At 46.0% G+C, this 17,088-nt stretch overlaps 2 protein-coding genes across 2 annotated transcripts in view; one reads left to right on the plus strand and one right to left on the minus strand.

Annotated features, from left to right (window-relative positions):
• Window positions 1-550: 550 nt before the first annotated feature.
• LOC130373376 (chondroitin sulfate synthase 2-like) lies at window positions 551-6,298 on the plus strand. Its single transcript, XM_056579821.1, has 4 exons — window positions 551-1,055; window positions 2,057-2,627; window positions 4,508-4,690; window positions 4,876-6,298. Exons 1-4 carry the CDS (start codon window positions 766-768, stop codon window positions 6,151-6,153), a joined length of 2,322 nt encoding a protein of 773 aa, XP_056435796.1. The 5' UTR covers window positions 551-765; the 3' UTR covers window positions 6,154-6,298.
• A 7,034-nt stretch (window positions 6,299-13,332) lies between these two features.
• The window catches only part of asic4a (acid-sensing (proton-gated) ion channel family member 4a), a 67,558-nt gene continuing 63,802 nt past the window's right edge, over window positions 13,333-17,088 (minus strand). Inside the window, exons 7-10 of the mRNA XM_056580371.1 lie at window positions 15,798-15,951; window positions 14,697-14,788; window positions 14,316-14,446; window positions 13,333-13,512 (exon numbers count right to left, since the gene is read on the minus strand). Of these exons, the coding sequence (XP_056436346.1) occupies window positions 13,333-13,512; window positions 14,316-14,446; window positions 14,697-14,788; window positions 15,798-15,951 (557 nt within the window). The remainder of the gene's footprint in view (window positions 13,513-14,315; window positions 14,447-14,696; window positions 14,789-15,797; window positions 15,952-17,088) is intronic.

A 17,088-nucleotide genomic window follows, 5' to 3' on the forward strand; every position in this document is an offset into this window, starting at 1 on the left:
AATGAAAATAAAAAAATATTATTTAATCTCAATCAACATATAGGCCTACATATGTGCATGTACAACAGGCTACGTTCTTTTATTACTGATATTGTTTCATATTTGACATCCCCTACCCTATCAACCAGGCATATTTCCTCATAACGCCTACAATTACTATTGCATGTGAGTAAAATGTGTATTCTGCTTATAAATGGACTGGACTCAAAACGAACACCATGTGATATCTGACATAGTCCATCCCATACAATTGCCTACTGCAAAGACAAATTTTCTAATTTAGATCACCTTCATTCGATTTATATTGGGACTTGGAGGGCAAGACCCATGTACATATTAGGCCTATTGCCTTTTACAATATAGACACCTCATCAATGAACAGTAGGCATACACACTACGTTGTGTACACATGTAGTAATTTTACGCTCTACGGTAGACATATGCAATGATATGGTAGGTTGGTGGTTTGATCCGGCATGAAATGGCTCGGTTCCAGTCTCCAGCCGGGGCGGCAGCGATACTCGGCTGTGGGTGAACTGGAACGCTCCCGCACATGTACGTCTGCTGTGGGAGGAGCCTGTGATCGGCTACAGTCAGTGACACGTAAGAATCCTGCGTGATTTCTGGGGAAGAAAAACAGAGCGTTAATTCAGCGTGAAGGCGGCTTGTTTGCGTTGGGCTTAATGTGTGGTTGATCCCAGGAACGGGGGGTCCGCTGGACAGTATTGTGGTCGAAGAAGGAGCGACTCGAACGCGTCGGGAAAGATGCGATTTTCAATGCTGGTGTCATTCCTTAGGCCCATCGGGCCGGTGGTTATAGGCATCTCTTTAGGCTTTACCTTGAGTTTGTTGAGCGTCAGTTGGGTGGACGAATCGTGTAATTTCGAAGGTAAAGACAGTGAAGATGTTAGTTTCCCTCCAGATGGTACACTGAAAGGTGCCCGCAAACCTAGTTCGATATCGACAAACAACGATGTGGACTCGGAGGACGATTTTGAGCCAAGGATCGTCCCATATAAACAAGTTCAAGAAAGTTCTAACAAGAAACTTTTTAGGTAAGCGTTGGTTGACCCTACAAACATTGATTCTGCACTTAAGGCTTATTAAATTGTTTGCCAGTAGGCATCGCTTATGTAGATACTTGAAACACAGGCATTGTTTCGGTATTGTGGTTTATATGATTGATAAGAGTTCACATGACTCATAACATTGCCCAATTGAAAGGGCTTGTCATTCCGATTTTAGTTGGAAAAACGTAATGCAAGTAATATGGGCGAAATCTAGGTCTACGTGTAAATTACGGATATTGTGTTGTATGCTGTTCTGTGCTCTGTGAGTAGTAACACGGGCAATGTGAAGCTCCTTGAACGCAGTCTCCAAGACACCAAATTACCTGGCCTCAACATTCCTTTCCGCACGAAAGTCATTTCACCCCCCCCCCCCTTGCCCTCACTCAGCGATCCTAAAAGTCAGCAGTGTGATTTACTTTCTAGTCTGATGTGTAGAACCTGTTCTTCCTTTTGAACATTTAAGTGTTCAAAAGTAGTCAATCATTTATTGTAAACGACAATAATGGTAGGAAATCTTGTCATTACAAAAATAATGGATCCTTATTGTTTTTGTTGATGGACAAACATTTGCAACCACAAGGGTTTATTAGTTATTCTACTCAAGTTATTATAGTACTACACACACACACACACACACACACACACACACACACACACACACACACACACACACACACACACACACACACACACACACACACACACACACACACACACACACACACACACACACACACACACACACGTTGATTAGCTTTCATTCCATAATGACATCTTACCCCAACTTGTTTTGTTACAGAGCTTGCGCAGAGACCCAACATACAAACACACCCAGCTATCAAATATTAGCCTAAAAGGTTACCCACCACCAGGCATGGCCCACTGGCCCGATGTTTGTCTGGGCAGCGTCCCACCAAACCTTTTTTCCAGAATTAAGAAGGAATGACGCAACGCGTGTTCATTGACCATGTTTGTCCAATTCTCAGAGCCAAGTACATCAGCTCGGAGCTGGGCATGCGAGAGCGTCTGTTCGTGGGCGTGCTGACCTCCAAGGTCACCCTCAACACCCTGGCCGTGGCGGTCAACCACACCATCGGCCACCACCTGGACCACGTGGTGTTCTTCACCGGCACGCACCAGCGCAAGGTGCCGCACGGCATGGCGGTGGTGACTCACGGCGACGAGCGTCCCGTCTGGAACATGTACCAGACGCTCCGCCACGTGGTGGACCACGCGCTGGAGGGCTACGACTGGTTCTACCTGGTGCAGGACGACGCCTACACCCAGGCGGACCGCGTCAAGGCCCTGGTGGAGCACCTGAGCATCGAGCGCCGGCTCTACATGGGCGCGCCCCAGGAGTTCATCGGCGACGGGGAGAGAGCGGAGGGCAGCTACTGCGCGGGGGGCTTCGGGTACCTGCTGTCCCGCACGCTGCTCCTGCGGCTGCAGCCCTTCCTGGAGAACTGCCGCAACGACATCCTGAGCTCCAGGCCCGACGAGTGGCTGGGGCGCTGCATCGTGGACTACACCGGGACCGGCTGCGTGGGCGAGCACGAGGTGGGTCCGGCGCCGCCGGGGGTGTCACGCCGCTCTTTGGACAGCGTTGTCAGTGGTTTTGTAACGATGATTGTTTATTTGTTTGATTTGAAAGTCGCTCTTTATAAGTTCGTCCGATGCAGAGTTTTCGATGTCTTTTTTATTTATTTTTACCTGGGAAGGTTAATGCATGCAGTCAGGGCTCAACATCAGCATATCATTGTGCAGGAAAACATGGTTTCCATGTTGATTGTACAGTAGGTGTGTAACATTGTTTTTATAAACACGAATCTACTATGAAAAATATATATATTTTTATATTTATAATTTTATCAAAATAATGTAACTTCATTTTGAGATCGTATCTGGTAGAAATGGTGTAAGGCCACAGTCAGGCAGAGAAAAGAGGCTAGGCGAATATCTCTTATTACACAGTAGCAATTTTTTACAGTCGCGACATGTCTGAAAATAAACACATAGTCCTGGCTAGGCTAAGATGAGCGAGGCTAAGCTAGGCTAAGGTAGGCCAGGTATTGACTTTAGGGTCAACGAGTTAAAATCCCTTGTGGGTCAACACGTCCGTTCTTTGTAATGGCATTAGCCGTGAAGGTCAAAAGAGTGTCCATTGAAACCTGGCCTGTTCCTTTACCTGTCCTAGCAGCAGTGCCAGTCTTTTGCCCGCAATGAATTATGTGCACCCTGAATCGCTTTTTGATCAGTGCAATTTGCTGTGTTGTTTTGTAAAGGGAGAACAATTAAACGAGTACGAGTTGCATGTGCAGATTAGCACAAGGGACAGTTGAACTCTTGACTCTTTAACGCTCCAGTTTCAACTCGTGTACAAGAATATAACCTTCTAGAAACTATTTTCAAAATCAACAAAAGAGGCCTGGCTTATCGCAAAGACTGTTTCAATTTTTTCATATATTTGGACATTTATATTCCTGGAGGCTAGGAGAGTGGGGAACAGAAAAGCATCTTGTTCTTCCAAGAGTTTCGCAAGAGAGGGAGGGAGGGAGGGATAGAGAAAGGTGGTGAGGGAGGGACAATGATGGCGGGTTATTGGCATTGGGTCTCCAGCAGGGTTTGGGGATAAGTAGGGGAAAAGTCAAGCGTAGACCCTGTTAGGGGGGCTTAGTGGTGGGCGGGTAGAAACAGTCGCACTGTTGATAAAGAACATCTGGCCACACATCTTTTGACTGGAGGCCTAGGTCTTACTGGAAGGGAGCTCTCGAACCAGTAAGTCAGTGACCGTAGGTTGCTGGTGATAACACACTGTGGTGCGCTGCTGAAGATGGTAAGCTGTTGGAAAACCTTTGGTCAGGCGCAGTCGAGTCTTGTCTCAGCCAAGTGGTGGGATAAGGGTTGGTTCCATTAATAGATTGACTGGATTCACTTTTTATAATCACCCAAGCTTTTTAAGGGGTCACTTTTTTTCTGCTAAAATGTTTGGAATACCAATGTTGGTATGGGTTCTTGGTTTTTGTCTTGTATGTAATTTTGTGCCTCTGAAAACCTATTAATACCATTTTATTATACGTATTAAGACGTTTTATGCACACTGGTGTTTATTTCTGCAGTTATATGACCCTTCGTCACGTAAGAGTATAAAAAGTGCAAGTCTCTTTATTGAACTCTTCAGCTTGAAGTACTATAAAGAGTGTCTTAGAACATAAACTTGTACTGTTGCCAGACCTGGCCTCGTTGCTAGTCTATATTCAATCGGTAGTCGGATCTTCGCTTGAAAGCGCTTTGCGTTCGCTTATCCAGCTGTGGTTGAAAACATGCTTTGTGCACCAGAGATAATTCCACCTATTTATGCTTGAAAAGTATGCCAAGCGAATTAGCCTAGCATGGAATCCATTCTGTTCTTGTTTCAAAGTCCCTTTATTTTTTTTAAGGGATTGGAATACTCACATTACAAGTTGGACAAGAACTCAGATCCATACCAAGAGGGTAACGAGCAGTGCAAGAACGCCCTGACCGTCCACCCGGTGTCCGACCCAGAGCAGATGTACCGCCTGCACAGGCACTTCACCGAGCTTGAGCTGCAGAGGACCTACAACGAGATCGCTAAGCTGCAGGTAAGCTGATTCCAGGTGGCACAAATCACCGGCGTTCTCCGTCACCGCCGCCATAAATCACGGAAGGATCTCTGTGGATCAATCTCACGGCCTTTATTACTAGACCCCACCGCAGCCATGTGTAATAGCAAATAAATGCATGTAAGGTCCAGCATGTCTAAGGTGTCTCCCTCTTGGCCCCGTAGGAAGAGATAAAGAACGTGAGTGTGGTGGCCTTTGACGGAAACCGCACTTCTCAGTGGCCGGTCGGGATCACTCCGCCCTTCGACCCCAAGAGCCGCTTCGAGGTCCTGCGTTGGGAGTACTTCACCGAGGAGCACATCTTCTCGTGCGCGGACGGCGCCCCCAAGTGTGAGCTGCGGGGCGTCGACCGCGCCGACGTGGCGGACGTCATCAGCGTGGCCCTGGACCGGCTCAACGACAAGTACAAGCCCGTCCTGCGGCTGACGAAGCAGCAGCTGATCAACGGCTACCGGCGCTTCGACCCCACCCGGGGCATGGAGTACACCCTGGACCTGCAGCTGGAGGCGGTCAACCAGAAGGGCCACAGCCGCTCGCTGGCCAAGCGGGTGCACCTGGTGCGGCCCCTGAGCCACATCGAGATCATCCCCATGCCTTACGTCACAGAGGCCACCCGGGTGCACGTCATCATCCCGCTGACGCTGCAGGACCGCGGCCACGTCGACCGCTTCCTGGAGGGCTTCGCCGCAGGCGCCTTCGAGACCAGCGAGAACGCCGTGCTGACCTTCCTGTTCATCTACGACCCTCTGGAGGCGCAGCAGGTCAGCCAGAACGACATCTTCGCCGGCGTCAAGGCGCAGATCGCCGTCTACGAGCGCAAGTACCCCGCCGTCAAGATCCCGTGGATCAGCGTGAAGACGGAGACGCCGTCCCAGCTCAAGTTCATGGACATCATCTCCAAGAAGCACCCGGTGGACACGCTGTTCTTCCTGGCCGAGGTCAACACCAACGTCAACACGGAGTTCCTGAACCGCTGCCGCATGAACTCCATCAACAACTGGCAGGTGTTCTTCCCCGTCCACTTCCAGGACTTCCACCCGGCCGTGGCCAGCCCAGACCGGCGGGCGACGGCCCAGGCCAACGGCGCGCCGGGCAACCTGGCGAGGGAGGAGGGCCGCTTCGACCACGGCGCCTTCGACGAGGCGTGCTTCTACAACGCCGACTACATGGCCACGCGCGCCCGCATGTCGGCCGACGTCCAGGAGAACGAGGAGCTGCTGGAGTCGCTGGACGTCTACGACATGTTCGTCAAGTACTCGTTGCTGCACGTGTTCCGGGCGCTGGAGCCGGCGCTGCGGCAGCGGCACCGCGAGCAGCCGTGCAACCCGCGCCTCAGCGAGGACATCTACCACCGCTGCCTGCAGAGCAGCCTGGAGGGGCTGGGCTCCCGTTCGCAGCTCGCCATGCTGCTCTTTGAGCAGGAGCACGGGAACAGCACTTGAAAAAACACACCGTGTTCGTGATAGAAACCCCCTCCCCAATCCCGAGTGTGTATGAATGTGAGGTATTTTGTTTTTAACACGAGTGAGGGGGGGGAAATTAAATGCAGTACATTCCTAATGATATATTTTCACCTGATGTTTACAATACATGCGTCTGTCTGTTCACGAGAAAGACGGGAGAACTGTTCTTTTAATAACATGGTTATGGCCAAAGCACCCGTCGTCATGTGTTGCACTTGCACCACACTTTTGTTACTGGCTCATTTGAGTATTTGACCAAAGCCAATTTTCCATATATATGTGCCTTTTCACATTGGTTTTTAAGTACATGCTGACTTTAAATGTAGGCTGGCACGGTTTATATTTTTGTAGTCGTTACCAGGATGCACGGTGCAGCATTTAAAGTGACCTGCACAATGGTTGGATGTTGCTTTCAGACTCTCCGACTACATCCTGCTATTTATCTAGGAGAGAAATGTTTTGAAGTGGCTTGCCACTTAGCTTACTGGAGGTATTGCCCAGTTGTCTGTTGTTAAAGATAAAAACTACAAATGCTGTATGAGATTGTAACTGTAATGGAGGACGGTTGCGTTGTAGAAAATGTGTTTGGCCAGCCACAGATTGTACCGACGGTGTATTAACCTCTAAAAGGTATTGTGGTCTTACCTTAATGCCTTCCACGGCCCGGTATGTATGGATCTCTGAAGGACCCAGATAAGAGATACCTGGAGATCATCAAATCCAGCGTGCTTTAGAGTGGCGTCTGTTACTCAGCATGAGGTAGAGGATGATGGCGTACATGTTGGGTTGGGATTCAAGAATGTTGTATTATATTGGTAACTTTCCTTATGTGAGAGTTGTCAGACCGAAATATTTGAACAAACTAAATTGACTTCTACATTTTGAATAAGCGCAAGGTGCTGGTACTGTTGGAATTACTGCGGAGGATTTTCTTCACCCAATTTATTGGTCTGTTTTTTAATTCTGCTGTTTTCGATAAATGTCTCTGTTCTGCGAGTTTTTGAGAGGCCTTTTTATGCAGTAAAAAGCAGTGGTGGGTGTACCAGACCTGGGATGTTTTAAATATACTATAATGTGCAATAATGTACAGGAAGAGAATACAAGCAAATGAAAACATTCTCAGCAGTTAGATCGCTGTCCACACGAGGACGGCACATTTCAATTGAATCGGCTTTCACTGCTAGTACAGCAAAAAGATACATTCATATAGCATTAAGGGGTTAGCACGCTATGCTACATTGCCTAAATCAATGGGGATTAATTCAGCATGGATTGTTCATTAAATACACTGATAGTAACTGTATTTGCTAAGATAAAGACCATTTTATGTAATAATTGTTTTTGTTTTTCACTTTATGGTTGAACACCATTACAGGTCCTGAAAAGAAACAAGGAATTTCTTGCATTTCAACTGTTTTATTATTCTCTAACAAATAATGGGTTTTCATTTAATTAACTTAATATTAACGATACCACATTTAAATGTATTTGCATGTTGGATTTCAACCATTCTCCACCCTTCCAATAGACTTCATGAGATCACTTCAGAAGCTGAACTATGAAATATATATTTATTTATATGTATACTGGTAACACTTTACAATAAGGGTACCGGTGTGGACAGTATTGTTAGCCGCTCAAAGGATTCAACTCTTTTCAGCATCCAGTCAATTCTCCTGACATTGTGATGAAACACCTCCATCCTTGTAATTTTGACAAAACTGCATAAAGGTCATTCATGGATTTTCTGTGGAAAGGGCACACTATCGCAGCTGACTTGTATTCGATTTTATTTTTTCTGAAATTACATTTTCGTGGAGATTGGAGTATGTCATCAAACAACTACCACTCACCTGTTATGTCCTGTTAGATATTATTTTATATCGCAGATGGATACACATTTCCAGGGAGTTTCATCCCTTTTAATATCCATAACTTTATTATCATTCCATCACCCATAATGTCAATGTGTCCCTCCATAGGTTTCAGCTGTCTAAAAACTATAGAAATAATTAATTCATAGGTACCAAGATCAACAAAACATTTTATTTATTTTTTGCCTATAAATTATTTTACCTGATTCACACCATGTCATATTGTTTGAAATGTACAGACCACATTCACGTGTATACTTAAATTCCCAATGAACTGTGAATTACTGTAATTACAAAATAAAGAATATTTAATTATAAACATTTTATATTGTTTTTGATAACTCACTTGGGCAACATTAACACCCAAAAAGATGAACTGTAAAATAACAGTGACAGAAATGCTTTTGTCCTTTAGGTGTCAGTAGACGCATGTTGACGCGACTAAAATAAATGTCCGTTCCTTAGGTACCCTGCAAAAGTGTCTTTCTGTAAAGGCAAACAGACAGACAACAAACTATTAAACTGGAGATGTGTCTTTAAAAGTCCTCTGCTCTCGCACATACTAATATCCAAAGGAGTCTCACGTGTTTATTGGACAGCGAGGGCAGCGAGGCTGAACCGAACCCGCCCTGAGGCCCGCCTGACGTCTGGGCCAGTTAAGAAAAACACCGAACTCAAACAACGGGGAAATCACCACAAACGTAATTACTGCTTTAGCATTTCAGGGGTTCATATGTACAACCCCGAGGCAAGCAGTTAAAGTGCATAACTACAGAGCAGCTGGAAGTTAATTGTATGTCATTATTTTGTACTTTGTTTTACATACAATCCCAGGACTTTCTCCTAGAGGGCACGCCAGGGTCTGGTCCCTCAAACGTCTGCTTAATGGCGGCATTAAAGCACATTGAACCCCCAACACGGATCACCCTTTATGTGTCCCCACTTTGAATACTGCAACAGTAAAAACAGTAAAAAGAAATTACTGAGATACATAAACAGGGTGCGAGGATTTATAACTTCAGTTTCTAGTGATCAGTTAATGATCATTGTATTAAGTCCTCAGAGACCAGGATAAAATGTGTTTATGTGTAAATTTGGTTGGAATTGAGTAAAAACAAACATTTTGACTGGGATTAATGAATGGCGAGGCAACGGACAAACTGAAACATAGTGAAGTCATCACTTTCTAAATTGATGAGGCACTGGGTTTATCAATCTAAAATTTAATAGTTGTCATATTCACCATAGCATTTTTATAAAATGTGTTATCACAACAGTCAAGATAAGACCTGTACAAAATGCTAAGCGTCCGTTGGTACTGGAGGTGCGCGTCCTTTTCAATGCATGTCGGCCTTCTCAACGTCGCTTCTTGATTGGACGGAATTACCTCTTGTGATCTTCCCATCATGACATCTGGTTGCATCACCTGGCTTATAGACATTGTCCTGGTTCTTTTCTCGGAAATTACGGTAAAAAGAATAATGGGAGAAATTGGAATCAGAAACGTATATAGCTGTGGGTCTGTGTGTGCGCGTACATTGCAACAACGGCAGTCTCCTGTTGGATAGGATGGCCATAGTGAGCGGTCCTGAGAAGCAGGAATTCCAGTAATGTAAGCTACATGTCGCCAAGTGAGGAGGAAGACCTCCCATCTGCTGTCGCGCATACTTGCCCGCCCACCATCTAGTTACAAGGCACATCAAGTGGACTTGCAGCTGTTAAACAAAACAAATCCTACTATCTGTCAGGGGGCTCAATCCAAATCCAATGCCTGGAGTCTTGGATCTGGTGCGTAATCGCGTTACGATGCAGACTAGAGGAACTTCTGCAGGTCTGAGGGATCGGCGGTCGAGAGGTCTGAGGACAATTTCAGTCACATGATGGACATGCAAACTAAAGCTTTTCATTGATGATATGCCCCCCCCCCCAAACAAAATACCCACCCCCCTTCCCATGTGACTTGTCAGAAGATGGCTACAATTATTGATGACAGAAGAGAACATTGTTATGCATAGTCTGTACACCATGCCACCCGAGACCGTGACTGGGAACCTTTTGGAAATGTCAGAGTGACACATGATTATGAATATTAAACAGACACGTATAGTCCGTGATTATTTGACGGAGAGGCGCGATGTGACAGAGCAATCGCCGCGGAATCTCTTTGTGGAAACAAATGGATGCAAAACAACATCGCCCATGCGACGTTTATCCACCTTTTAAAGAGCAGCCTCTCTCTGACAACCGTCCCAATTGTTGTAATAACCGTTTAAAGATAAACACGAGACAAAACGGATCACACGAGGAAAGAAGTTGGCAGGACAGGAAAATAACAAGTTTAGATAAAAATGCATTCTTCCCCTTCCCCTTCCCGCTTCTCCTGGCAGCTGTAGACTAGAGCCTGACGGGCTCGGTCTGGTGTTGTTCGGGCCCTCGAGGGCGCGCACGTCACCACACCGCACGGCCGAACTGACGCACGCTCACCTTCGTCACTGCACGATCGTTGCCGAATTCACGTTGAGAACGTTTGAAAAAAGGAGACACACCAATATAAATCATTCAGCTATTGCTTACGCGTGGGTTTATGTGTTTACGTTCACACGATGGCGTGTCTTAGGTCAACAAAAGCACCCGTCAGAATTGGAACTCTACTTAATAAAGTATTAATAAGAGCATATGTTAAATAATATTGCAGATAACATTTTCTTTGCTTGAATTATAAATTGCCTCAATTGATATACATCGGCTATACTGACAGTTGATTGGTAGCGTTCAAAAGCAAGTATACAGTAGTTGCTACAATCATGATTGTTGTCATAAATATCTATTCAAAAGGTAAAATAAGTTACTGAGGTGACTATTACAGAAGATTCAAACATAAACGACAGCCACTGCAACATATCTATAGACCTCCTCTTTAGTTTCAAAGTTGCATTATATTTACAGTTATTATGCTACTCTCTAAACACCTTACCACAAACCCTAAGAAGTGTATTGTGTGGATGGATGATGCTAGAATTTGTAAAGACAAGGTAACACGATTAAGCTTAAATAATTCTTAACCCCCGCCCTCAAACGCAAACACACGCACGCACACGCACGCACGCACGCACGCACGCACGCACGCACGCACACACGCACACACACACACACACACACACACACACACACACACACACACACACACACACACACACGCACACACGCACGCACGCACGCAGGCACACACACATTCACACAAACTGATGTATTAAGGTTTCTCTCTTGATATACTTTCATCTTGTATACAATATAGATGACTAATCAGAATAGCTCCGTAAATAATTACATTAATTACAGCGGTGTTGTGGTTTATGGTAAAGTGGAATTTCCAGCAGCGATGAAAAATAAAACAAGAGTTTGGAGTAGAGAGAGAGAGAGAGAGAGAGAGAGAGAGAGAGAGAGAGAGAGAGAGAGAGAGAGAGAGAGAGAGAGAGAGAGAGAGAGAGAGAGGCAGAGAGGGACAGAGAGAGCTAGAGAGAGAGAGAGAGAGACAGAGCTAGAGAGATAGACAGAGACAGGGACATAGAGAGCTAGAGACAGAGAGAGAGAGAGAGAGAGAGAGAGAGACCGAGACGCTGACACAAACAGCACGGCGTCCCATGCATCAATGAATTAATGAATCAAATATCCATTTTCTCTCGTTTGCCATTACTTGTAAACGTGAGTAAGACGCCATGGATGCCTTTCCCGCTCCCATGTGGTGAAATGCAGAAAAAAAAAGTCACAAGAAAAGAAAGAACGAATAAGAAACCCCGATCAAATCCCACTCGCTCCCCGGAGCTGGGACCGCGTGGTGAGCGGCTCCCTCTTTCCCACGACGAGGAGAACCAAAACTATACCAATATTCAGAGTCCCGATTTGTGCCTACGTACTGGAGAGTACATGTGGTCAGTTAGTGGCGCATGTTTGGTGTTAGGCTTTGGCTGTAGCTTCTTCTGTGTGTGGTGATATTTCTTATTTATGTTTTACCTGGTGACAGCAGAGTAAGGGGGCCAGCCCCCAAATGTGTTTGTTTTGGTTTGGGGCCCCCCTGCGGCTTTCCTCTAACCTCCTCCTACACCTTCCTCTGTCTTCTCGCAAACAGAGAGAACACGCGTCTCCATGTTGTCATCAGGAACAGGAAAGAAACAAACAGAAATCAAAAAAACGTAACTAACCAAAGAAAGAAAGGGCGCTCTAGCAGGCAAAGTCCTCATACACACTGTGGCGCCCGCTGTGGCGCTGTGGATGTTGTTGTTGTTGTGGCTGCTGCGGCTGCGGCTGTTGTTGTTGTTGTTGTTGTTGTTGTTGTTGTTGTTGAGGCGGTGGGGGTGGCTGATGCTGTCGCGGGTGGTGGTGGTGGAGGTGATGGTGGTTCGGGAGGATCGTGTTGGCGTATGCCCCTTCCGGGAGAGTCCTGATGATGTCATTGGGTTCCTGTGGTGGAGAGAGCAAGTAGAAAGAGAGCGAGGGGGAGAGAGAGAGAGAGAGAGAGAGAGAGAGAGAGAGAGAGAGAGAGAGAGAGAGAGTGTGTGAGATTGAGAGAGAGAGAGCAAGAGAGAGAGGGAGAGAGACATGAAAAAGTTTAAAGTGGTTCTATGCATTGTTTTTCAAGGAAATACTTAACTAATGGAACAGCGGCTGAGTTCATATTCCCCAACTAAACTCCAATTTATACTTTGGTTCAGATGCCAACCTCAACATTTAATAAATGATCAACACTCAACTCTAAACAAACCATAAACAAATATTGTGTGTTTATCTTTTAAGGACGGAAGTAAATCAAGGATTCAAATAAATAGAAACATATATTAATACAATCATTTCCCCAAAAATATTGATTTTCTACCGGTTTCATTTTTATTTTTGCCTCATTAGGAGAAAATCTGAACAAAGCACGGAACAAACATGCTCAATGCAAGCAATGCAAACTGCCTATTGTCCCTCTCACACTGTAATGTGTTCAATGGGACTTAACTGATGCAAAATAAAGCAATTTTGTGGTGTTGAAGGATTCCCACAAGCTATTGCATGTGGGAATGCAACGGAATTATTTGTGCCAAAAATATAATTTAAAGCTAACCTGAGCTAGCATCCACGATATCCATTATTTAAAAGCAGCTACATTTATAGATCGAAGTGCCCAGCGTTAGATTTATATAAGAGCTCAACATGGACACATCGGGTTAAAGTTCTACTTTAACATGCTTGAATATTATCAAGAAGCCCTGTATGGAATTCAACATCCTCTTCCAATTTCTCCTTAATGAGGGCACTGCTGCTGCAGGGACAGGCCTCCACAGACCAACTCTACCTCCGCGTGTACCTTCGCTTTCATGTCCTCCAGGCCCACGGTGGCCACGGTGGTAGTCTGGGGCTTGCTCTTGCTCTTGCTCTCCTCCTTCCGGGGCCTCAGTAGACGCTGCAGTCTGCTCTTCATCACCTGCAACGTCGGGGGGAGAGAGAGAGGTGAGTGGAAGGGGGCTGTGGTGGTTGAAATTAGACAAGGGACTGGGGAACACTCCGAAGACTTTACTAGCTGTTTGCGTGTGGGGAGTACAGGCTGCAGCCAGACAGTTAGCTGCTCTCACACTCAGTCGCACACATGCTCGAATGCACATAACACACACGCACACGCACACTCACACACACAGGCATGCAGGCACGCACACACACAAAGTTTGGTAGGCTTCAGGGCAGAGACGGCCATTTCCACTAAGCTTATGGGAGCTTATTGACCTGTAGTCCACATTTTGATTGTGGACTCAATGTATGTTGTTTACTTGAGCCTCCTCACATTTACAATGTAGAGGCACATGTACAGTGAATTGGCTGGCCTGTAATGTGAAAATTCCTCCGTATACAACTGCGTCGTCTCCCCCTTTCACTCAGCTAAATGATATTTTGATTAAAATATTAACAGCTCTGTGAATACAAAGGCGAACCCCCCCCCCCCACACACACACACACACACACACACACACACACACACACACACACACACACACACACACACACACACACACACACACACACACACACACACACACACACACAGAAAATAAGAAGTTTTTTTAGTTGCAATTTAAAGTCACTTTCTATTTCAGCAGGAAAAATAGTGCCACTTTGCGATTAGGGCACACATAGCTCCCAAAATAATACCATATTTTCCAACATCCACCAAAAAAATCAACTTTGCAACACACAGCTCCCAGTTCATTCTAGATGGACGGGGGGCGGCATAACCAGCGGTTGTGGCACACTGATAGAATGTTTGAAAAATAAAATCAGACGTACCTCATAGATGTAATCCAGTATTTCCAAGATTGTCAGGATGCTGGCCCCAATGAATAAACCCATCTGGCCACCGATGTCACCTGAATAGACAGGGAATAGGAGAGAGAGGGCCTGACATTATGAACACACACACACAGCACGGAGTCAAGTCGTTTCTGTCAAACCGCATGATGGGATGGAGCGCCAAGGTGTTCCATCCCCAAGGAGGGGTTAGAAAAAACGGGTAGTGTCAGCAGTCAGAACGGTTTTCGTATTTATTGTCGTTACTTTTTTTTTTTTTGGTTGAGGGAAAATAAGGACATGGATGACAACGCAGACGGACAAACATACCTAATAAACCTGCCACGTCGTACGCCTTCTTCTGCTCGATTGTTTCGTAGTTCAGAGCCTCGAAGAATATATCCAGCACCAGGAAGTTGTCCCTGGATTGACGGGATGACATGTTGTTATTTACCCCAGACAAAGACGGATTACCTACAAAAGGTAACACAAAAGATGAGCCCTCTCAAGAAAGTTGTAATATAGTCATGGTCATATATATATATATATATATATATATATATATGACCGTGACCCCCTCTCAAGAAAGCGTTTTTTTGTTTTAATATATATGAACATATTATTCTAAAATAATTCCACAGCGATGATTTTTTAATCATCGCCACAAATGATCTCAATCACGCACATGTCACACCTCCCACAATTAACGCTTATGGCGCTTACGGTTGAGAAATGATGGGGTGTTAAATAGTTTAACTGAGATGAGCCTTAGAATGAAACACTGGCAGCCCGATCAGTCAATGGGCTGCCAGCCCTTCTCCCCCCCCCCCCCCCCCCCCCCTGTCTTGTGATAGTGGCAGCCATTGTCAGGGCTCAGAAGCTCATTACAAGCCCATTGTACGTACAGAGACGTCACTTTGTCCTTGGGATCACCTCTGCAAATTGCATTCATTATAAATATTTATGATGCCATTATGAGCCGGGCCCATCCCCAACACTTCTGCACATGGTGCCTCTGCCGTCTGTTGCGTTGGGCCCCGTCTTAAATGTTAACAGATCGCTTTTGTGCTCCGGGCGTTCGGGCCTTTTTTTTTGCTTTAGAGAACTTCCTTCACCACATCTGATGAAACAAGGGGAAGTGGAAGGACGGCGATGGCTTGTGAAATGTCTCAAATTGTTGAGAACAAATGTCACCCAACCCAGCGACCGCATCAGTAACATCTGGTCGGTTGAAACGGGTAGTTACTCCACATCTTACAAGTTATTGAGTAGACTTATTTTTCATAATTTTTGGATGAATGTCATGTCAAAAGCAGGCTGAGCCTCAGGCATCTTGCCCAGGTAGGCCTCAGCCGAGGGAGGTCAGACCCAGAACCTGGGGGCTGGGGGGATTCACGCAGCAGCACTCACCGCTGCTTCTGCATGCCGTACCTGATGTAATCCTCTGTCTTGTCGTACTTCCTGGAGAGGTAGCGCGCAGAGCCCTTGCTGGGGATCTTGACCATGGACAGCTCTTTACCGTAGCGGGTCAGGTTGCAGGGGATCTCGCAGGGGCACGTGTCCCCGGTGCTTTTCTGGAGCAGGGCTACGGCACGCCGGGGGCAGCGGGCAAAGAGGGGTGAGGTTCACACACAGTCAACCGGATGGACCTATCGCTTCAGCCTTTATTCCTAGCAAACAGCAGGGTTCTTTATGGATCGCACTGGTGACCACCGGGCTGTGAGACGGTCATGAATCATAGTGTTATCCCAGTCTATCCTAACTCTATTTCTGTTGTCTAACTTCCTATGAGCCGAGTACGCCGGCAAACAGTCCTCTGAGAGAAAGGGATGAGAGCATGACATGAAGAAGAACAATAAAGTCAAGGCGAATAAATATCGTGTTATTTGATAAAGGATTCGACAGAGCAATATCCCGATCATGTAACGGAAACGGATTTCCCTCGCTTGGAAGTCCATCCCCCCCTCTGGCCTCTCGGCACTAAAAACATCAAACAAAAACGGACATCGCTGCCTCCATACTCGTCCCTCTCGCCGGTACACTCACTTTGGAACCACCCCGTTGCGGGCGTTCCGTCATGAGATGGGAACGCTTGGGAAAAAGGTAAGGGGACCCTGGGATTCAGCATCCCACATGCCCCTCCGATTAGTACCAGGTGGCGCGCCCTCCACATGAACAATAGACCCTTAGATTAGATGACCCTATACCATACGTCCATGTGAGCAAGGGGTAATCATGCAGTGCTTTATGGCAGCGCAGTGGGTATCAGCTGCTCTTCTCTCTCCCTCTCTCCATCATTAGATCCCAATGGAGAAACGATGTGGCGGTGGACTGGGCGCAGGAGGCATGGTGTTCACCCCTCATCAATATGTGCAGGGCGTGGACGTTTCCATTTCAGGATCTTTCATCTCCTGCTCGCGATCTTTCATCCTCGTTTCACAATCTTTCATCAAAAGAGACGCTCGCTAAGATTTATCTTGATTTGAGTCTCTTGTGCAACCGATGTGTGTGTCTGTGTGTGTGAATGTGTGTTTATTTGTGTGTTAGTGTGTGTGCTTAGCCAAATAGTTACGATGAATATATACCCACCCCCACAATCATCCTTTAGACATAATTTGCAATTGCAATCATCATTAATTCATCGTCGTTATTTCTTCAAGAATTTATTCGGCGTGAATCAGGCAAGCACTGATTCAGATAATGAAATATATGATGATTACTA

The sequence above is a fragment of the Gadus chalcogrammus genome, chromosome 20 (genome assembly GCF_026213295.1).
Source record: "Gadus chalcogrammus isolate NIFS_2021 chromosome 20, NIFS_Gcha_1.0, whole genome shotgun sequence".
NCBI classification, from domain to species: Eukaryota; Metazoa; Chordata; class Actinopteri; order Gadiformes; family Gadidae; genus Gadus; species Gadus chalcogrammus.